Below are 25,013 nucleotides of genomic sequence, written 5' to 3'. Positions count from 1 at the left end.
ATAATTGCATCGACTTTGTTCTTGTAATTTTTGAATTCGCTATATCCATTTAAATCTAATTTTCACACCATACAAGCAATATTTGCCATGACATCGGGCCCGTTATGAAATGGATATTAACGACGACATTCATCGACCGAAAGTGATAAATAACAGCAATCGCTTGTCCTACATGTGCCGAATAACCACCCTCGCAGCCCATAAAGCAATAAATGCCCCCGATCTCCCCGACAAACACGCGAAATAATTGACTAATGCCCCGGTGCCGTTCTCGTCTAGATTAACCGGTGGCCGAGTGAAACTACTTGCCGCCTTGTCGACGGCAGGATTAACCGGGGAAATAGCGAGGAATGCGTGTCCCGGCCCCGCGGGCGACGGGCAAAGGGTTACGGGCTGTGAGGGGATCCGCAGGACATACACTCGGCCACCGATAATCCACGGCCGGGTCTCCGTAAGCCGATCAGCGACGTCATTCATCCGCCGCCGCTAATCTCTCGAATCATTCGCTGAATTGGTTCAAGATTGGATGTGTGGAAAGATTATGTTTCGTATAATTAAATTCGGAAAGGACCCGGCTACGGTTCGTAATTAGGAAACAATCGCGGGACACGGGATGATCGACTTGTTAAAGACACAATTAACACTTTTCTGGAGACGTTCGTTAAGAGTAATTGGATCGAGACGGGGATCCCGGGAAGAAATTTGTCGGAATGGAGTCATAGAACGTGCTAACAATTTTCTTAATTATAATTATATCGGATATAACCAATATCATTCGGACAGTGATAAATTTCTAGTTTTAATATGTACTAAGATACTCAATTATTGATGTTTAAGAAGAGTTTTCAGTCATGTCATTTCTGAACAATAATTATATTATATTATAGTATTATTATTGACTTAAAATATTCTCAAGAGTTTCTTGTTACTAATATACTAAAATTTAATAGTTGATATTATTCTTGTATGTGGTAAACCTAATTTTTAAATTCCAATAAAGATTGATTATAATTAATATCTTCTAAAAACGGGAAAAATAAACGTATATACTCTTTATATGTTTATTCAAAACTATGTTTTTATTTACAAATTATTACAAAAATTCTTAAAAAATATTGTTTTTCTAAACAAAATTTGATATTTATAAAAAATTAAACTTAATAATGGGCATTTCCTCCTCTACTACGAATAGCAGCCACACATCTGTTCATACTCAAAATCTGGGTTCTAATTTCATTTTGGTTCAAATATTCCCAAATTTTGAGTAAAAGACCCTCCACATCATCTAAGTTAATCGGACGGTTAGAACAGTCTCTTAAACGTTTCCCAAGAACGTTTCATGTTCTATTGGGTTAAGGTCTGGACTGCGAGCTGGCCAAGCCATAGCATTAATCCCAACGTCAGCAAGATAATTTCAGACAACATGGGCTGTATATGATCATGCATTGGACCTAAAAAAGGGGCTATGGCACGACATGTTTTTCCAGAATGTCCAAAATGTAACACTCAACATTAAGGTTCCCATTATTTATCATTAACAGTCTGTCTGGAGGTGCTGTTAAAGAAGTGCATCCCGAAGTTAGATTGAGCATATCCCTCCCTCATCCCTCACACACAAATTATCTTTCCTAAATCTTTGTAGACTAATTTTAACATTTATTTGAACCCTTTTTACATTTTGTAATTGAGACTGTAAACTTCTTATCACAACCTACTGTCTCAAAATTAAAAGTCTCAAAAAACGGTCTTGAGCAGGACTTGTAGCAGGAGTTGACCTGTTATTGTAGTATGGTCACCAGTCTCCATGTACCGTTTTAACATATGGAAAATGGATGTATGAATTACAACAAATATTTCGGCTATTCTGCAGTAACTCGAACCTTCTCCCACTAAAAAAACCGTAAATGTGGATGATAAATAAGTTCTAACAAAACGACATGATGAGGCGATAGTTTTACCTGTTGTATTAATGTACATTAATGTACCAGAACCGGTATATTTTTTAAAAGTTATCAACAAAATTATAGGTGGGGGTTAATTTCTTAAAACATTGTATAATTTTTGTAATGTTTAATTAAATCTTGATGAATAAATATCAACAAACAATACAAGCAATCATATTCATAAATATTTTCCTTTCATTGTATGTTAAATCTTTAAAAATATTTGGGGATTAATAAATGAAACTCCCAGAGGAGATATTTAAATCCGTAGATTTCAATATTTATGAATGTGCGAGGCCAGATGAAAGCATTCCTCGCAGTCCAGAAGTTAGAACTAATAAAGTCAAAAATTCGCCTCGCATTGATCACGGCCCCTAATTCCAGAGACCCCAGACAGTGACGGCGCATAAAATCACCATAAAATTGAACCAATTAAACTAAATCCCTATATTTGTGCAAAATTACAATCATCACCTTCCAACGGGATGTGCTTAATTAAATCTAAGTGATTAATTAGCAGGGAAATTTACATTTTCTGGCACACATTAAATATTATAGTAATAGTGATATTTTTTAAATTTATTTAAACAATTATTAAGCCTAAAATTTATATTAAAAAATAAAGTAATATAGTTTTGGACAATTTTTACTTAGTGAGTCAATTATCATAAAATAAATCATTTTAATTGCAATGAAATACCAAAAATCAATGTCTTGATTGTAATGGACTGGTACTAAAGAGAGTGGAAGTGTAAATGGGAGTAATGCTGTGTCGGAATATCGGTCGACGTAGATTGGAAATAGACGAGCCGACGCTGCAGGATAATAATCCTGAGGCTCGGCATTCCAGAGTCGCGAGTCGGGAGAGTCACTCTTAATTGACTAATTCCTGGTATAATGGGTAATTGCTATTCCGGTGATGTATTGCGTCCTGTCTCTCCTTTCCCGTTCACTAATCCCGCCATTATATTCACACAACCCAATGCGTCGCGGACGTCGCTTTATTGCTGCACACTGCATAACTAAGCTTTTATTAATTCGATTCTTATTTCCCGCAATCGTTTATTGTGGTGTGGTAGTAAACATTATATGGCCAAAAATGGTATAAATCCTACATTGTCTTATCATTTAAAATGTATATTATTAATTTCGCAAATAAGCTATTAAAATTAAATTGGTTTAAATCCTTTAATTTATTGTGAATATTAAAAAAGTTTTTTCTAATAGTTTAGATTTTTATTTATTTTTAAATGCATAAGAGTATTAGATTATAATTTTTTACATATTCCTTAAAGATGTTTTAGGATTCTTTATTCTGTCTGAATCCCTTATTTTTTATTTTTATTGAATTATATAAAACAATTAGTTGTCTCGATTTTTATTTCATTATTTTAATTTTAAGATTCCCTTTTTCATTTTTTGAAAACTTTTTTTATTAATTAGAATTTTTGAAATTTCATATGCAAAAAATTGTTTATTTCTTTGTATTTTTTTTAAGATGCTTTAGGATTCTTTATTCTGTGTGAATTCTCTATTTTTTCAATATTTTTTTAATTGTATAAATCAGTATATGTCACGATTTTTATTTTATTATTTTAATTTTAAGATTCCTTTTTTATTTTTTGAAAACTTGAAAATTTTTATTACTAATTAGACTTTTTTGTAATTTACATATCTTTTTTTATTTTTTATATTATATATTTTTTTATTCTTAAAATTCTCGAACTAATTTAATTCGTTTTCTATGTATTCATGACCCATTTTTCTATTTTTTAAAATTGAAGATACTCATCACTAATTTTTTCTTTATATTCCCAAAAATTTGTTTATTATTTATATTCTTTACACTTTTTGAATCTTTTAAATTTCTAGGTCCTTTTTATATTCAATTTTTTTAAAAATTTCTTCAATTTTTCTTTTTATGTATTTTTTATTATTAAAAGTTTTTGGATCCTCACAATTATTTTTTTTTTTTAATTTTTATATTAATTTTTTTTAATTTTGCACATCTTACTACACATACATCTTTTTACCCTGAATTTCTAATTATGTACGTTTTTTAGAATATTTTTATTTCCACATTTTCAGACTTTTTGGAGCCTTTTCTAAATATTGCACTGAACTGAAAATTACAAGAAACCCAACAAATATGTTGGGTAATACAAAAGGGTAAATCGAACTCATATTTTATGTACAACGTTCACTGGTGACCATATGTGTCTAATGTAAATATTTAAAGACAATCGTTTACTCATTGGCCTCGATCTTTTGTTTTCAAATTAGTCTTCCCATTGTGCCGTCGTAATTGGTACAATAAACCTTCGTCCAGTTCATAATACTTGTTTTCATAGCTTTAATAAGATTCCTCGACTGTCCGGAACCCGCCCAACTTTAACTCTACCATACCCACACAAAGCCACTTCAACGGCTCTTCAAAAAAAAAAATTATATTAAGCCCCGATCAAGTTAAAATAACAACAGATCTTCGCTTAAAAAAAAAAGGAAATGGCCAAGCAACCCTTACAAGTGCATAACAAGTATCATTATAGAGCGGTACAAGTCGATGACAACAAAATGTGAGGTGTTAATCCTCGGTAAAATGTTCTAGTGGCACGGTGACGGACAGCTGAATGCGACCCTGATGAGAACACAAGGCCCTGCTTTCGAGAATCGAACAGTTAACAATGCCCGTGTGCGAGAACATCTGAAGATCTTGGTCAGGATGATTCGACTGTTTGGTTCGGTGCTGGGCTGCCAACGGTCGTCCGCCACTCGCTACCGACCGACGTAATTTCGGCCACTAAGTATGGTTATTTTGATGCGTTTAGGGCAATTTTGTGCGGATGAAATTACACGCCCATGCGAGAGAATTGTTTTTTCACTAATTTGACTAAATGAATATCATTTACGGTACGAAATTGCCGGGTGGTCACCTTATTTACTCGGTCTTCGTTTTTTTTTTTCTTTTACGTTAACTGCGGCATCAGTCTTTATAAGGAATGTTATTTCAAAATTGTAAAATACTCTGTAAAACATTTTAACATTTGCCTTAGTTCATTGAACTAACGTTTTGTTGTGTTAAAATTTTTCTTTTTCTTAAAACTATTTCAATTTGAATAAAACGTTTCTTACTTTTATTTGGATCTTTTAAAATTTTTATGTTCTTTAGATTTTTTACATTTATTACATTCTTTACATTTTTACATTCTTGATATTGTTTACATTCTTTACATTCTTTACATTCTCTACATTATTTACATTCTTTACATTCTTTACATTCCTCACATTCTTTACAATCTCTACATTCTTTACATTCCTCACATTCTTTACAATCTCTACATTCTTTACATTCTTTACATTCTTTACATTCTTTACATTCTTTACAATCTTTACATTCTTTACATTCTCTACAATCTTTACATTCTTTACATTCTCTACATTCTTTACATGCTTTACATTCTTTACATTCTTCACATTGTTTACATTCTTTACATTCATTACATTCTTTACGTTCTTTACATTCTTTACATTCTTAGAACAACCTCCTTTTACATATATCTAGTAATATATTGGAAAACAAGAAATAAAATTGTGTGTCCCATTAAATACCAACTGCCAGTTGTAGCAGGTTTAATCAATACGATATCCTTGAAAACTCCGCTTCCCAACGGCAACATCCTTAATGTCACTCATTATTCAAGCATTATTTTTTATGTATGTGTAACAACAGAGATAGTTGGCACCCCGCCGATGTTATTATAACGCAATCCGGAGTCGACGAACAATGGCGTCCACGTGGCCGGCACGTGTCGCCAACTCGAAACAGTGGAAAACGCGTTAAAAACACGCCTGCGTCGTCCTGCCGCTCCGGAAAACTAACGAACCGTCAGGACACGTGGCCCGGGACGCCGTCCAATTACTTTGCGGTATCATTACGAATTAATTTTAACAAATGGTCCGGCGGGACTTGGTTTATGGCTCACCTGCTGAACACCTAATACGATGAGATAGAGCCGCAACAAAAGAATTTGTTGGAGCAGACGCGAACCAAACTACCCTAGGGTTTGATCTGAATTTGAAAGTGCACATATTCGTATTCGTGCTAATATTAATACTTGAAATGCTGCCCTTTTAAACGCTTGAAACAATTGGAAGAGATCTTATCTAATAATAATTGAATGGTTGAAGATTATGCTCAAACTTCTGCCTCGCCAATCGTCAAAAGCTTTAAGAATGCAGTACCACTTGTCCCTACATTAATAGGGTGTTTAATGGTTATAATAAAATATTAACAATAATATGGATTTAGTCTAAAAATGATATCTAATTTATATGATTATTTTATTAGACACATCAATTGTATCAACAATATATCCTTGTGATTTTGATATTCATATCCATCTGTTATTCACCCCTCAAAACATAATGTATCCACTTCGATCCCTTGTTCATAAATAATTCCCAACAAATTTTTGCTAATAGGAATATAATTAACGTGCGACAAAAATCTGATCACGTCCCCGCAATCGCAGTTATATCGGTGTCGTATCTCGTGGGTCCGATTTATTAACAACACATAATGCCCAATAATGAGGGGACGGACCAGATAATATTCGAGTGGATATTTCATGAGAATGTTGCTCGTTTAACTATCGCGTGTCCCTCTTGTATGATGCCACCCGTCGAGAGGCGTTGTGCCTATATGGACTCACTTTTTTTAGTATATGTTTGCTGTTACATAGACAACAGTATTGTTCACACGTATTGAAGTACTAAAGGAGGTGGGGTGAACTGAAAAACTACATGAATGTCCAATAAACTAGGAGCTGTAGAGTTTCATAAATAAAATAAACACAATAAACATACTTGAAAGTTTATTTTTGGTTAAAATTTCAAATTCAATACAATTTTATACAAGAAAAATTGAATTATATTTTCTAATGATTTCTGGAATCTCAGGAATCTTCTTGATAAACTAAACAAAATACATTAAATTCTTTAGTTTCAAATTATGTTCAACGTTTAACTTCTTCAGAGATATTTTCAGACAACTAGACTAATAATAAAGAACCTTCTTTTAATAAAATTTAAACTTTCCAAATTCTTAAATTTATTTATATTTTTTATATATCCATTGCTTGCTAGGCTTATTCAAATAGATCTTTAAAATAATTGTAATTTTCAAACATAATATCGTACTATTCACATTCTTCTTTGTTGTTTCTCAAATTTTTTTAGTTTTTTCAGATATTTGACATTATTTAAATGTTTCAAAAATGTTCCTAAATTTTATAGTTTTTGAGGTTTAGCTTTTCAGAAATGCTCCAGACTATTTATATTAAAAAAGTTTTGTATTTTTCCTAATTATTTAAAACAATTTTTTTAAAAAATTTGAATATTACTCCTAAATTGAACTGCTTCAAATATTTTTTAAAATTCTTAACATATTTAAATGAGTCATTTATATTTTAATAATTATAATTTATGCTCTTTTTGCATTGCTAATTTTTTGCCCACTTCAAGTAACTGTTTATATCTTAATATCTTTTAAGATATTTATCGAATTTTTACTTAAGATATTATTTAAATTTTTCTGTTTTTTTCATATTTTTGACGTTTTTTAAATTCTTTTTAGAGGGATACTTTTTCAATATCTCAAAATGTTGTTTTTATATTAAACTATTTTTTATTACCATTTTCCACAGCTTTTTTTTGTGTATTTCTAATACGTTGAACGATTTTGAAAAATTTCTTTAAATATCTTTATCTCTATCTTTAAATATCAACTACAACGAATTTTTAAAATATTGGACATATTTAATTAGTCAGACATTTACATTTTAATAATAATAATTTATGATAAATTCCTTAGTTTACTTATATTGTTGAAATTTGCCTTGTTTAAAATAATACTTTACAATTTTAAATATTTAAAAAAAACTTTTTACTTAAGATATTACCCAAATTCTTAGATTTTGTAGAATCCTTTCCTAGGAATTCAGAAACTTGGCCACTTTGTGTGCTTACAATAATTGAAAATATTAATTATCTTACCATACATACAATATGTATTTTTATTTAATAATTTTTTTCTAATTTAAGATTATTTGTCGTGCAAACATGGGGTTAAATTTAAATATTTACCCTTCAGGATATGTATTTATAACTTTTGTTTGAACAATAAGTTTTCCAAATCATATAACATTATTTCTGGAACATTAAAATTTCGACATCCACGACCTCCAGCCTGAAAGAAATCCATTCAACGTATAATTTGCTTTTATGTTGATCGCCGAAATGACCAATCTGCTTGTTTTTTCAGCACTTGACGTTATATTATCAGATTATCGTCCGGGTATTATTATGAAATTATGCAAATCGCCGAGTCCGACCTTAATAAACACCCTCTTGCGAGCGGCCAAAAGAACAAATTGCCGTTTGTAATCGTTCGCATTTACATAATTACATTAGCGCCGTGGCTGGTAGCAGCTAAATCGCGTGCCACATTAATATCTGACGGGGCCGACTGCAGTGCCGATGGATCTATGGCAGTTATGAAGAATCGCCTGTGTGGAAACAGCTTTTAATTTAATAATTGTCCATTGGAAAGTACGCGGGGGAGCAGAGATTGATGGCACACGCTTCGTGCACTGACAACACTTTTTCATTTTGATGCCGAATCATAAACACTGTGTCCTAAACATAGTTATTACTAAAATAGTTTATTATTTATCTATATTTGTTTTGTATATCGTATTATTCATAGTTTTTTAAATGCAACTACAAAAATAAGCAAAAAAATATATCAAAAACAATATAAGACAAAAAGTTTGTTTAATTTTTGGATTATTGTGTTAAATACACAAAAAATAAATCTATAAAAAATTGTAATAATAGTAAATTTATATTATACTAAGAGATAACATTAAATAAAAGAAAAATGTCTTCAGTATTCAAAAATTTTTATAATAATGACCACCATTGTATATAAAATAAAAATATTACTGAAAAAGCCTGTTGAAAATCTTTTATAATCATTACAAAGTAAATAAATATTTACCATTAACAAGAACTTAAAAAATTCACGAAATTTATTACCTTATTTTATTTTAATAGTATTAATATTTTAATTAATAATAGTAACAATTGAGTAAATATAAAAATTTCTAACAATCCTATAAATGTAGCTCTTTATAATTATGGGAACTAGTCCAAATAAAAACCTTTTGAAAAACTGCATTACCGTGGATTTATTAAACTATTAAAATTGAACCAAATCAATACACAATGTTGCATACTGTTACTCTACATAAAAATGTCTATATTAACGTTTATATTTCCAGAGAAAAAATGCGAAATGACAAAACCATAATTCAATGAAATGCAATTACGATTTGCTAATTGGAAAAAATGTTTTATTTTGCATTTGACCAATTCTGGCTAGATAGTAATTATACAATTTTCATAAAATCAATGTTTATCTGAAACTGAAAAATAATTAATATTTTGTTTTCATTGAAAAATATAAATAGTTAAAAAACTGCTCATAACAGTTTCTTTTGTATACTAATACTAATACTAATATTGATTTATTTAATAAATATAAATATATGTTAAACTTATTGATAGAAGATATTTTCTTGCCACCTTTTCACATCAAACTTGGCCTTATCAAGAATTTAGTCAGCATTCAACTGTGAAGGACCAGCTTTTCGGTATTTGTTCAAGTTGTTTTCAAGATTATTATATACAAAAATCAAGGTAGAAGTAGTTAGATCTGATATTCAAAAAAAAAATGGCCGATACAAACATGTTTTATCTCAAATTTGTCTGATCGCTCATTCTCTACATCTCTTTTTTATGGCGATTTCAAACTGGAAACAATTAAAAAAATTGAATAATAACTCTGTTTCAGCTTCTGAAACAGCTTTTGATTGTTCCAATTTCTGATTACATAAAATATTTAAATTATAGTTATTATATATTAATTAATTAATTATTTAAATAATCCTATGATCAAGTTTTAAACATAATAAAACTAGAAATAAAATAAAAGACATTAAAAATCTATGTTTTAAGCTCATTTTTAGTTAAATTCATGTTAAATGTTAAAAAAATAAATACAATAAATATGTGCTTTATTTTTATTTTAATAATATTTAATAAATATTTAGAATTTAGTGAGATTATTTCTAATGTCAAAATATTTTGTATAATTAACAATAATTATATTATATATCAAAAATAAATGTCTAAAACTAATAATAAAATTTATCATTATAGACAATTTGATACAATATTTTTAGAAAAATTCTGTTTTAAAAAATGTATATATATATATATATATATATATTGAAAAGTAACAATCAAAAAACTTGTTTAAATAGGAAATCTAGTGTAATCTACCCCATGGTTATATTAATCATAATACTACAAAATTCAACACCGTCATTGACCAAAAAAAGGTGATTTCTTCTGACACACAACTATAATTTATTCAGTAATTCACCAATTTCGAAAATATTTGAGGGCTCGTTAAATTTGTAGTAAGCCGGATATGATTTGGTTTTGTTTCTGACTCGTTTTATAATGATGCCACCGTGTCCACAGACTGTCTCGATATAAATTAGACGGAAAATTACCAACATTCAGCTCCATCAAGAAACCAATCGATTATAGTTGCGAACGAAACCGATATGTAAATATTTGTTTCGCTGTATATGTGTTTGTGGGAAAAAAACACTTGTCTGCTTCGGCATGTAGTGAAGGAAAGAAGTAGCTGTTACTAATAGACACTTAGCCTTTGGGGGATATTGGTTGTCAAATATTGTGTTACATTGAGTGAGCTAACAATATGTAAACTAATACTTTTACTTTGATGTATTGTAATACGACAACTCTGCTATTGTTTGTCAGTTCGTTCACATAATTATTTCCAATCATTATCTCTTATTACCGATAGAAATACATATGGAAAAATTAAGCGACACTTTAAACTAAATAATTTAACTTTAACAGCGTAACAAGGGTTGAATTTTTTATGGTTCCTGGACGTTACAAACACAACATAAATGCCCCTATTCCTCTAATAAAAAATTTATGTCCATTAAAAAGCGGTGCCTGGCTGATTGTTCAATCAATTAACGATTTGGGTTAATTCCGTAGAAAATCGATAGCTTACAATAAATCCACGTCATACCAACTGACAATTGACATAAATTATCGAGGAAACCTTTAAGTAAATTAGACATTAGTGTTAATGAAATCACGTTTCTATACCGCTATTATGAATATTAAATGGATTAGGCAGAAACGTCTTGTTATACACAGGAAGCACGGGTTATTATTCCACAATCGGATTTCTAAATTATGTATTGTGTTTTGTTAATTGCTAGAAGATTTACTCCAATTAAAACAGGTTTTAATGTGATGTAGTAATTATGGAGGCTTGGGGAAAGGAGCTACCGCAAAGATTAGATTTTGATTAGAATTGTGGAAAATAGGTTGACAATTTTAAGAATCACTTAAAAACTTTAAATACTTTACTATACAATACACACAATACATAATTTGAGGACATTACAGTCGAAATAATTTACAGTTATGATGTTTATTATTGAAGTTCATGCAATTTGTAAACCAATATTAAAAGAAAAATAGGGATTATCAGGGAAAAATTCGCGACGAAAAAGGTCCGTGTATATTTAACGATTTCATCGCTCACCGAAACAGAAACACCCACCCGAGGGGAATCTGCGTTATCCCTTCATCAATCAATCCGGCAAGCTTATGGCCCGTTTCGCGGCAACAAAGAAACGAAGAAAACGCCATAATTCGGCGGTGCGGAGGGCGCGGAGATGAAATATCGGCATCCGAAACTTCATAAATTAGATTATTCCCGTATCCCGGCCGGGGGACGCGTCGTTCCCGACGATCCGCCATTTTCCGCGGGTCCCGGCTCCAGTCCGACCATTACCCTCAATCATTGTTCACTTATTACATGTTTATGGTCTTTCTTTTCCACGCAATTTCATCCGCAAACTTTATAACAAGCTGAAATATCGCTCCTGCTTGGCTCTTATGTGCGTATTAACATTCCTCCTTTGTGTCGCGCACGGATTACATTGTCGCACGCTCAATTTACCCAGTTTGAGGCCGCGGAGCTGCTGCTACAATTAAATGTCTCATCGAGTTTTACTTACATTGGCTAACGTCAAAGGTTGCAGTGCGAAGTGGTTCAAAACTCACTTAAATGATTATAACTTTACAAGGATCCATTTTTGAATTGTGACCTTTATGAACCTCATTGTTAATTGTCAAGAAAAAACAATAATTTTGAAGCCTTAAAATAACCATTTTGTTGGTGCTGTTCACATTCACATATATAGAGCCATCTTTGTTAAGTCCACTATGAGTGTCTGATAAACTAAATCATGGAATAAAATGGCACTTTTAAGATGAAAACAACAATGTACCTTTTTATATTTATTTTAACTGCGAAACCGTTGTGGAGTACGCGGGGAATTCTTCACTTTGAAGTGCAGAAACCGGACATACTGTTAATGAAGACATTTATCGCGTATTGAATCGAATCTTTAGTCGAAAAGTATCCCGCGATTGTCAACAGAAAAGGCGTCATTCTTCAGTATGACAATGCATAACCACAAGGGCAAGATGAACATTGAGTGAACCCACCATACTCACCCGATATTGCACCCTCGGATTTCCATTTATTTCGATACCTACAACATTTTCTTACTGGTAAAAAATTGGATGATGTCCACAATGCCATCTCAAGACATTTTACTTAAAAACCAATTGATTTTTACAGGCACAGTTGTTGATCAATTATATAAGTCTCATACTCTGTGTTTTAATTAATAATACTCGCGGAATTCTTCACTTTGAAGTGCTGAAACCGGATATACTGTTAATGAAGAACTTTATCGTGAATTGAATCGAATAAACCAATCTTTAGTCGAGAAGTATCCGGCGATTGTCAACAGAAAAGGCGTCATTCTTCAATATGACAATGCATGACGACAAGGGCAAGATGAACATTGAGTGAACCCACCATACTCACCCGATATTGCACCCTCGGATTTCCATTTATTCCGATACATACAACATTTTCTTACTCGTAAAAAAATGGATGACATTCACAATGCCATCTCGAAACATTTTACTTAAAAACCAATTGATTTTTACAGGCACAGTTGTTGATCAAGTATATAAATCTCATACTCTGTGTTTTAATTAATAATACTCGCGGAATTCTCCACTTTGAAGTGCCGAAACCGGACATACTGTTAATGAAGACCTTTATTGTGAATTGAATCGAATAAACCAACCTTTAGACGAAAAGTATCCCGCGATTGTCTACAGAAAAGGCGTCATTCTTCAATATGACAATGCATGACCACAAGGGCAAGATGAACATTGAGTGAACCCACCATACTCATCCGATATTGCACCCTCGGATTTCCATTTATTCCGATACCTACAACATTTTCTTACTGGTAAAAAATTGGATGATGTCCACAATGCCATCTTGAGACATTTTACTTAAAAACCAATTGATTTTTACAGGCACAGTTTTTAATCAATTATATAAGTCTCACACTCTGTGTTTTAATTAATAATACTCGCGGAATTCTTCACTTTGAAGTGCTGAAACCGGACATACTGTTAATGAAGACATTTATTGCGGATTGAATCGAATAAACCAATCTTTAGTCGAAAAGTATCCCGCGGTTGTCAACAGAAAAGGCGTCATTCTTCAATATGACAATGCATGACCACAAGGGCAAGATGAACATTGAGTGAACCCACCATACTCATTCGATATTGCACCCTCGGATTTCCATTTATTCCGATACCTACAACATTTTCTTACTGGCAAAAAATTGGATGATGTCCAAAATGCCATCACGAGACATTTTACTTAAAAACCAATTGTTTTTTACAGGTACAGTTGTTAATCAATTATATAAGTTTCATACTCTGTGTTTTAATTAATAATACTCGCGGAATTCTTCACTTTGAAGTGCTGAAACCGGATATACTGTTAATGAAGAACTTTATCGTGAATTGAATCGAATAAACCAATCTTTAGTCGAGAAGTATCCGGCGATTGTCAACAGAAAAGGCGTCATTCTTCAATATGACAATGCATGACCATAAGAGCAAGATGAACATTGAGTGAGCCTACCATACTCATCCGATATTGCACCCTCGGATTTCCATTTATTCCGATACCTACAACATTTTCTTACTGGTAAAAAATTGGATGACGTCCACAATGCCATCTTGAGACATTTTACTTAAAAACCAATTGTTTTTTACAGGTACAGTTGTTGATCAATTATATAAGTTTCATACTCTGTGTTTTAATTAATAATACTCGCGGAATTCTTCACTTTGAAGTGCTGAAACCGGACATACTGTTAATGAAGACCTTTATCGTGAATTGAATCGAATAAACCAATCTTTAGTCGAAAAGTATCCCGCGATTGTCAACAGAAAAGGCGTCATTCTTCAGTATGACAATGCATGACCACAGGGGCAAGATGAACATTGAGTGAACCCACCATACTCATTCGATATTGCACCCTCGGATTTCCATTTATTTCGATACCTACAACATTTTCTTACTGGTAAAAAATTGGATGATGTCCACAATGCCATCTTGAGACATTTTACTTAAAAACCAATTGATTTTTACAGGCACAGTTGTTGATCAATTATATAAGTCTCATACTCTGTGTTTTAATTAATAATACTCGCGGAATTCTTCACTTTGAAGTGCTGAAACTGGACATACTGTTAATGAAGACCTTTATCGTGAATTGAATCGAATAAACCAATCTTTTGTTAAAAAGTATCCTGCGATTGTCAACAGAAAAGGCGTCATTCTTCAATATGACAATGCATGACCACAAGGACAAGATGAACATTGAGTGAACCCACCATTCTCATCCAATATTGCACCCTCGGATTTCCATTTATTCCGATACCTACAACATTTTCTTACTGGTAAAAAATTGGATGATGTCCACAATGCCATCTTGAGACATTTTACTTAAAAACCAATTGATTTTTACAGGCACAGTTGTTGATCAATTATATAAGTCTCATACTCTGTGTTTTAGTTAATAATACTCGCTGAATTCTTCACTTTGAAGTGCAGAAACCGGACATACTGTTAATGAAGACATTTATCGTGAATTGAATCGAATAAACCAATCTTTTGTTAAAAAGTATCCCGCGATTGTCAACAGAAAAGGCGTCATTCTTCAATATGACAATGCATGACCACAGGGGCAAGATGAACATTGTGTGAACCCACCATTCTCATCCGATATTGCACCCTCGGATTTCCATTTATTCCGGTACCTACATTTTCTTACTGGTAAAAAATTGGATGATGTCCACAATGCCATCTTGAGACATTTTACTTAAAAACCAATTGATTTTTACAGGCACAGTTGTTGATCAATTATATAAGTCTCATATACTCTGTGTTTTAGTTAATAATACTCGATGAATTCTTCACTTTGAAGTGCAGAAACCGGACATACTGTTAATGAAGACATTTATCGTGAATTGAATCGAATAAACCAATCTTTTGTTAAAAAGTATCCCGCGATTGTCAACAGAAAAGGCGTCATTCTTCAATATGACAATGCATGACCACAGGGGCAAGATGAGCATTGAGTGAACCCACCATACTCAACCGATATTGCCTCGGATTTCCATTTATTCCGGTACCTACAACATTTTCTTACTGGTAAAAAATTGGATGATGTCCACAATGCCAGCTCGAGACATTTTACTTAAAAACCAATTGTTTTTTACAGCCATCAATTATAAAAGACTCATACTCTGTGTTTTAATTGCTAAAATAATATATATTTTTTTAAACTCAAGACCCCTTAATTCAATAATTTTATGTTTTCTTCATTTTTAATTTAATAATCTAAGGAATATTTCAAGTTTATGGTTTTGCTGTGAAATTGTCAACATTTTTATTTAGTATTATTTCTTTACGATATAAATAATTTAACAATTCTTGGAAATTTTTTATTTAAATATAATTTTTTAATGGGGAAAAAAGCTTACTTTAATTTATTTCATTTCATCTACTTTTCAAAAGAAGTTATTTGTTGATGTAAAATGATCTTATTTTACATATTTCATGTAAATCAAAAGGAACTTTCAAATAACAAACCCCTTTGAATTAAAATCTATCTATTAATATATACAAAAGTATTTAATTAAAAGGAACTGAAATGAAATTATTTTTCTGGGTATTTCTGAAAACTTTTCTATATATTTAAAATTATAAAGTTTTCTAAAATAGGTAATCAATAAATAACCATTAAAGAAACACGTTAAAACCTGTAATTAGAATAGTGCTCATTGGGTGGCCAAAGGTAAGGATAAAGAGTTATTATATTATTGATTAAAAATAAAGACCCACGGCCCATGCTCACAAAATAATAAATCAATAAATCGAAGAAGGAGTCATCCAATGATGGTAGCTCCTCAAGCATCCAGTCCCGGTGAAAATCGTCGAGGAAAAACGTTTGCGTTTTACTTCCTGACAGTGCGGAGGGAGTAATTATGGCGACCGAAAGCGTGTAAAATCCCCGCATTTCGAAATCTGACAGAATCGAAACGGGCTACTGTTAACTACACCACTTAACTGCATCGAAAGCGAACGTTTGGAAACGAGAGCCGATGGAGGCGTTTGAGTGGCGAGACCGATAATTATCTTATTACCCGTATTGAAGGCGCGGAGTAGAAGAAGAGTTAAAACCAGTCATCGGCGTTGCCGGTGCGCAAGCCGTCAGCGAAAAAAAGAAACACAACTTCATTCATATTACGTCCGATGAAATTACTAAGCAGAAAGCTCGAGAGTGGTGAAAAAAAATGAAAGAAAACAAATGCGGGCGCACAAAAAACACGATGACTCGATGATTTCCGACACAATGAGCTGTCAGAGCTGTCTTGCCCTCCTAGATCTTATTATCCAGACAACGTCCAATTAGTATTTTATATTTTATTATTTCCCGACAACTTATAATAACATAATGGCCGTATGATTTTATTTGCTGTTTTCAATTAACAGACAGGAAACACATGACACCTCGCTCAATGAGATACTCGCTCCCGATAATAACTATTTATTCATCGTCTCTTCATTCATCCCATCGTTCGGGATTCGTTCCGTAAGAATTGCAAGCTCAAGATAAAGTCCGTTTATTAATTCGACTCCAATTAACATATTTCCATTTGTTGGACCGTTTAGACGTTTCAAAGCGGAAATAATGCACAATACCCAGATCCTTTCATGACCAAATGGTGCTTTGTTGGTTGTTCATCGAATAAAAATACCACGGCCAACATATTTATTCTATTTGATTAGTTCACTCAGTTAAAACGTTGTTGATGAGTTAAAAGTTATTAATTAACGTTTGTGTAACTGAATAAATGGAGTGGGCTACTATTGTAAATATGGCCTGAAAACCAAAAGACTCCAAGGTTCAGGATCGTCAATTTTTATCCTAATTTTAATTCTCTTCAAAATTCAATATTTGTATTCAAATTTTCGTCACAATATGTTTTATTGCTATTAATAATAATTTAGGAGGGAATTCATGCAATTCGAATATTTAAATATTCATAATTAAAAATGTATTAAAAAATTCTCTACTTATGTCTCAACATTCGATTATTCATTATTTCATTCTAACTACTGTTGATATTGATTAAGACAAGAAATTTTAATTCAAATTTTAAATATTCATAATTATAAGTATGATTTATTAATATAAAATAATGAAACAATTGCCATCTGACACTGCTGTTGATTTTGAATACAACAAGCAATTTTATTTGAAATGAAACAAATAATCTATCTAATGCAACATTTATAAAAATAATTTATTCGTTAATGTCAATATTCGTAATTTAAAATTTGATGCTGATTTCTTGTATTGCGTAATTATTCGGAATAATAAATATATAAGAAGAATTCATATATCTTAATATTAGAATATTCATAATTTAAAATAATCCAACATTTGAATATTCATATTTAAAAATTTATTAAAATGATTTATTTGTATGTTATATTCCAATGTTCAAATATTCATAATTTCTTCCTGACATCTTCTACTGCTATTGATATTGTATAAGACAGGAAATTTCAATTAAATTTTGAAATATTCATATTCTTGAATGTATAAGAATAATTTATTCGTGTATAACATTATTCGATTATTCATTATTTCCTCTCAACATATGACGTTGCTTTTGATTTCTTATAAAATAACGAATTTTATTACGAATAAATCAAATAATCTTAATGAGATATTTATGGAAAGAATTTATTCGTAATTCTCAGTTTTCGAATATTCATAATTTCATTTTGACTGTACTTCCAATGATTTTATATAAAACTGGTATTTTATTTCAAATTATTCTAATATTTGTAATAAGAAATTTATAAAAAGAATTTATTTGTATATCCTAAAATTCGAATATTCATATTTAAAAAATTATAAAAAGGATTTATTTGGATATTCTAATATTGGAATATTCTTAACTGATATTGAATAAGACAGAGAATTTCAATTCAAATTTGAAATATGCATAATCATAAATATATAAGAATAATTTACTCATATATCACATTATTCGATTATTCATAATTTCTTCTCAACATCTGACATTGCTTTTGATTTCTAATAAAACAACAAATTTTATTTCAATTAAATCAAATATTCTTAATGAGAAATTTATGAAAAGAATTTATTCGTAATTCCCAATTTTCGAATATTCGTAATTTCATTTTGACTCTTTATACTTCTAATGATTTTATATAAGACAGGCATTTTATTTCAAATTATTCTAATATTTGTAATAAGAAATTTATAAAAAGAATTTATTTGTATATCCTAAAATGCGAATATTCATATTTAAAAAATTATAAAACAGATTTATTTGGATATCCTAATATTAGAATATTTATAATTGATATTGAATTAGACAGAGAATTTCAATTCAAATTTGAAATGTACATAATCATAAATATATAGAATAATTTATTCATGAATCACATTATTCGAATACTCATAATTTCCTCTGGACATCTGACATTGCTTTTGATTTCTAATACAACAACGAATTTTATTTCAAATAAATCAAATAATCTTAATAAGAAATTTATGAAAAGAATTTATTCGTAATTCCCAATTTTCGAATATTCCTAATTTCATTTTGACTTCTTGTACTTCTAATGACATACAATTTTATTTCAAATATTTCTAAAATTCGTAATAATAAATTTATAAGAAAAATTTATTTGTATATTAATTGAATATTCATAATTTTATCTTCATTTCACATCTTCACAATTATAAATTTAAATTATTTTAGAATTTTAATGTACAGTGTATAATATAATATTAATTATTATTATACGTAAATCTATTATATCTAAATATTTATGTCATTCACTTTCCTTTTTATCATTCACTTAAATAAATATTCTAGTAATTTGTTTTAATTTTAAAAATTCAGTCTCTAACAAATAACTCTAAAAATAATTTTTAAAGTAAAATGATCACCACCACAATGTGATTCTTAAATTTTTACTTCAAAATTGTTATTATAAAGTTGTGTCTTAAAACGAGAGTGCATAATTACTAATTATAATAAACAACGACTTTAAAATTTAAACACATAGTAAGATGTTATTTTTGGTGGATGCGCCAGTTTACATGGAAATATTGAATTTTATATTTGATTTAAATAATCTATTTGATTTAAATTTTTAATTTTATTTTAATGTTTAAAACAGTTTAAAAAAATATAAATTTATACATTTGAATGAAATGATTAATTTTATTTTTTAATCACAGTTTTTATCACTTTTAACTAAAATATTTATTTCTTGAATCAAAAATACATACACAAATAATTTGTAAAATTGTTAACTATTAAATTGTTTTATTGAAAATAAAATATATCAAACACAGAAAAAGGAAGAATTTAATTCACACAATATTAATTAATCTTTATTTAATAATAGCATGAATATTGTTTATAAAAAATGTAGTGAGGTCAATCGATTGGTGTGTAGCAACTATTGCATAAAATTTTTCAGTTAATTCAATTTTTGTTTACAAACCACTACCACAAAGTCAATCCAATTCAAACACTGACAAAGTTTCGCTGCGAAATTACCTTGCACGGTTGAAAAATCCATTTTGACGCGCAACCATCGAAAATTTCGCAATTTCGTCGCGAACAAAACGCCAGTGATTGAAGGTGGCTGAAATGAAATTGGAATTATAATCAGGAACACGCAACAAAACCGTAATGAAATAAATGTCAATAACAGGGTACGGGGGAAAAACGGGACGGCGAACCGTCGCCGCACACACGGGCTGCGACCCCCCTTCAAAAGGTGTAATTCCGATTACAATTGAAGCGATTAGCCCCCGCAGAGACAAGTTACAGATTTAATTAACAAATTAAATTAGACATTAACTTGTCCCGTGGAATACAACGCGTTAATTTCGACACAAAGGACGCCAAATCAAAATCGGGGATTGAATGCGGTGGTTTAAACACATACTCGATATAAACTTTATTACAATAACCGGTTGTGTGTGGTACTGGCTCCGGATGTCGGGATTCAATCGTTCATGATTTCTTTGCTGATTGGAATGGTCACAACTGAAGTAATTCGATTCATCGTCCAGAAAATGTCATTTCTCTGCCCACACTATTAAACAAACTTTTATATCTATAAAAACTTGAAATTCTAAAACATGTATTTTAAAAATTTTAATTTGTATTTATGAACCATACCAATAATAATTGATTATTAATATTTTCTGAAAATAAATGTATAAATTATTTGTGTAAACTCAAAATCTGGATTCAAATTTTAGTGGGGTCCAAATTCTAAATATAAATAATGCACTATTTACTTATTATTTATTATTTACAAAAATATAGGTGATGGATTAATTCCTTGGAACAGTGTGGTTTTACAACTCAAATATGTTGTTAATTACTTAATAATTGAGACTCACAAAGAAGAAAAATATTTTATATACTTTTAGTTCTAAAAAAAGATTTTTGAACATAGTTTGTACTTGTTCACTAAAAACTAGAATAGTTTATATACCTTTACTTTAAATTGTTTAATTGTTGTGTTGCAGGTGTGGTTCCAGAACAGGAGGGCGAAATGGCGAAAGACGGAGAAGTGCTGGGGCAGGAGTACGATAATGGCGGAGTACGGGCTGTACGGGGCGATGGTACGGCATTCGTTGCCACTTCCTGAGACGATACTGAAGAGCGCGAAGGAAAACGAATGTGTGGCACCTTGGCTGTTAGGTAATGACTGTATGTCTTTTTTAAACGAGATACCAGGGGAATTTTGAAAACTCTTTTCGTACCGTATTGTGAAATGCTAAACAGTTGATTTGAGGGTGTTTCCGTTGCATTTTCATTGTGTCGAAAGAAATTTTCATGTTTCCGATGATAATTGTTGCTTTATGTTTGCTAGTGGGTAAAAATTTAATCTGATTTTGTATCAACTTAAAATATTTAATATTTTTGAAGCTATTTTATGTTTAACAAATAATAATAATACTTTAAAACGTTTTAATGTGAATTATTTAAAGAATATGCACCAAAATTAATTAATAAAATTTTTTAAAAATATTCTTATACTTATTATAATCGTGTATACAGCAGAGGTCATTATTATAGCAATTTTCATATGGCTAAAATATTAATTGGTTTGACAAATTATTTGTGTAGTTTTGTCCCTGAATCATGTTGAACTATAACAAAACCATCATTTTTTGCAAATTAAATTTAGTCTAATTACTAAAATTATTTGTGCCCATTATTCTGTGTTGACTAACTATCTTCTCGTAGGTTTTGAACTATTCCAGTAACTCCCATTTCCTCCAGGTTGGCTTTAGTTTCAGTTAACAATAAGATTTTGTTCTTTTTTGACATTATTATTAAGTTTTTCGAAGGTCAGTTTCTCTAAATTTTTTAATATTATTTAATATTACAGATTTACTTTCACCAATGATTAATTGATTATAACAAAAAGATGACCAGTAATAAATAATTGATTTAAATTCACAGAGAGCAATGAAGGACCAGAAAGTAAAAAGTTTACTATAATTTTGTCCATAGAAAAAAATAGGTAATAATTACGCTATTTTTTAAATAATAAAATTCGATTGACTATTTACATAATAAACCCAACAATAACAGAAAAAAGAAATATATATAAATATATATTTTAATAAGTTGCTATAATTATGGCCACCACTATACATATTTACAATTATATAATTGATAAAATATTATTAAATATGAAATAAATATTGTATTTTTAATGTAACATGAACAAGCAAAGTAATAAAATATCTGATTTGCATATAAATATATTAAAATATATTTTATTTTCATGAAATAATTAAATATATTCTGTAAGAATTTTATGCTGACTATAATTAATGAATGCTATTTTTATTATAATGTAAATCATAATTCATAATGTATAATGTAAATCATTATTCATAATTAAATATAATCTTCAGAAACATTTTTGTAATAAGAATAAATTATAAAATATGTATCTGTCTATCTATTCACAATAATAATTTAAAATAAATGTTCCTTATAAATTTAATAAAAATGACAATTTCCAGTTTCAGTAATTTTCTATATGATTTGTATAAACAATACAGTTAATTTATGTAACCCAGTTATATTTATAATCAAAACATTTACTTTATCCAAGTAAGCAGCGTTCACTGGACGTTATCTTGAAAAAAATGGAGAAAACAGAGAAAATACACAAACAAAATCAAACGGTCATTAAACGTTGTTTACACAGTCCGTATCTGTTCAGTTCACAATGGAAAATCCGTGTCAGGCTGTCGCAGCGAGCGCTTCCAGCCATAAATAAAATAAAACTAGAAACATCCCGTTCAAAATTCCCGAGTACATTGTTCGCGTGATAGATGGCGCGTAGATTCACTTCTGTGTGGAATTACGTAATCGGGTCTACGGATACGGATTGAGTTGCGATGGTTCGGTTTCGTAGACCTCGCTGGTTTCGTAGCACCTTTTCGACACGTGCACCGTGGGAATCGTAAACGAACGGGATTTCAGTCGTTTTAAAAAAGGGTGCACGTTATCATTACATTTTTATTGGATGGAAATACAAAAAGAAAGTCGCTTTGCTCTATTTAAAAATAAAACTTAAATGTAATTAATCAGTAACTATGTGGAAGCAATTAGTTCACTCACAACTGATCGTACACTGTACAGATGTACTGAAAAAATGGTAGTTTTTACGTTTTTTATAATCAGCTTCAGTAATCGTTCTTTTATAGTTTCAAAATATGTTCCTAACTTAAATTACAGTTATACTTTTACTCTATTCTGCAGCTTAAGGGGTCAAGATTTTTCTAGAACTCTCACAAAATACACCCCCTCTTGTCATGTTGTTTTTAAGAGACCAGTAGAAATTGGGCACATTCTTTGTATCATAACTGTTCCATCACAATTAAAATTTTCTTGGGATACACTGAAAATGATAAATTAATTTGAAGAAATTATGTCTATATTTTACCTTTCACCCTAAAAAATTAACAAAATTTATCGAAACTTGAATTTTAAAGGCAATAAATACACTGAAAATGATAAATTAATTTGTATGAAACATACTGAATAGTCAAAATATCCTGAGTTAATTTTTTTAACTGTGTCAACACGGAAGCAAAATAATTATATATTTAGGTTTTGTTGTTGGAACTGAATACAAAAATATATAATGCACTCAAAAATACAAAATAAAATTTGTAAATGGATGTAATTAATCAGGATTTATTGACATATTGTGACTTAAAATAAATAATGTTTCAATTTAAAATTAAAATTATAAAATCGTATTTTGATAATTAATTCAGTTTATTCTGAATTAGAATGTTACAAATATAATATTATTAAATATTTGCAACAACTGTGATACTTTAATAAAACTATTTTATTTTCTATGTCTTAAATTGTGAGAATTCTCTTTCATATATTTTTGTTAAACAAGTATATGTAACGAAGTAAAACAAATCTTTAAAATTATAAGTCAATTAGTTTATGAGGATTTAATATATAATAATTGGTCAAGAAATGACAATAAAAGCTTTAGAAATGTTTAATAAGTATATATTTAATTATTTATACATATTTATAATTTTCATTTTAGCTAAAACTAAATGATATTTTAATAAAACTATTTTATTTTTTATTTCTTAAATTATATGTCAATTAGTTTATAAGGATTTAATATATAATAATTCATCAAGAAATGACAATAAAAGCCTCAAAATAAAAATATAATAAATATATGAAATATTTTTATATTCCTATAATTTTTTTTAATATATTCTTTTTTATATATTTTTTATTAACAAAGTATGTATAACAAAGTAAAACAGTATTTCTATATTTTAAATTTTATGTCTGTTATTTTATAAGGATTTAATATATTATTATATATTAAAGTCAAGAAATGACAAAGCTTTAGAAATGTATCTATTTAATTTTTTGGTTATTATTTTCTTTCTTTCAAATGATTTTAAATTCTGAAATTCACAAGAATTCCATAAATTACGTTATTAATTAAAAATAGTTATTCATTCTTACAGAATTATTGAACTGAAAAAGTTTTAAGAAATCTTGACTCTGTTCTTATCATAAAATTAATTAGTAGTAATAGTTATTATCTGTTAGGTTTATCAAAACAATTTTTTACTTAAAATATGTTTTGGAAATTTCCTTGAACATTTTGTGGTTTAATAAAATGTAGAAGTAATAAAATATATTAATATTAATAATATTTAATTGTTCTTATGTATGAACTACTGAAAATGGTTATTTAATACATTAATTTAACAGAAATATTTCTCTTTATGTACAATTTCACAAAATTTCCTCACAAATAAGAAGAAATTATGTCTA

General features: G+C 29.7%; 1 protein-coding gene across 1 annotated transcript in view; it reads left to right on the top strand.

Annotated features, from left to right (window-relative positions):
* LOC109595244 (visual system homeobox 2) overlaps positions 1-25,013 on the top strand; it is a 90,375-nt gene that overhangs the window by 62,876 nt on the left and 2,486 nt on the right. Inside the window, exon 5 of the mRNA XM_049969496.1 lies at positions 21,185-21,359. Coding sequence (XP_049825453.1) covers positions 21,185-21,359 — 175 coding nt within the window. The remainder of the gene's footprint in view (positions 1-21,184; positions 21,360-25,013) is intronic.

Source organism: Aethina tumida, chromosome 7, assembly GCF_024364675.1.
Source record: "Aethina tumida isolate Nest 87 chromosome 7, icAetTumi1.1, whole genome shotgun sequence".
Lineage (NCBI taxonomy): Eukaryota > Metazoa > Arthropoda > Insecta > Coleoptera > Nitidulidae > Aethina > Aethina tumida.
Note: the sequence above shows the minus strand (reverse complement) of the source record. Positions and strands in the feature narration are given on the sequence as shown.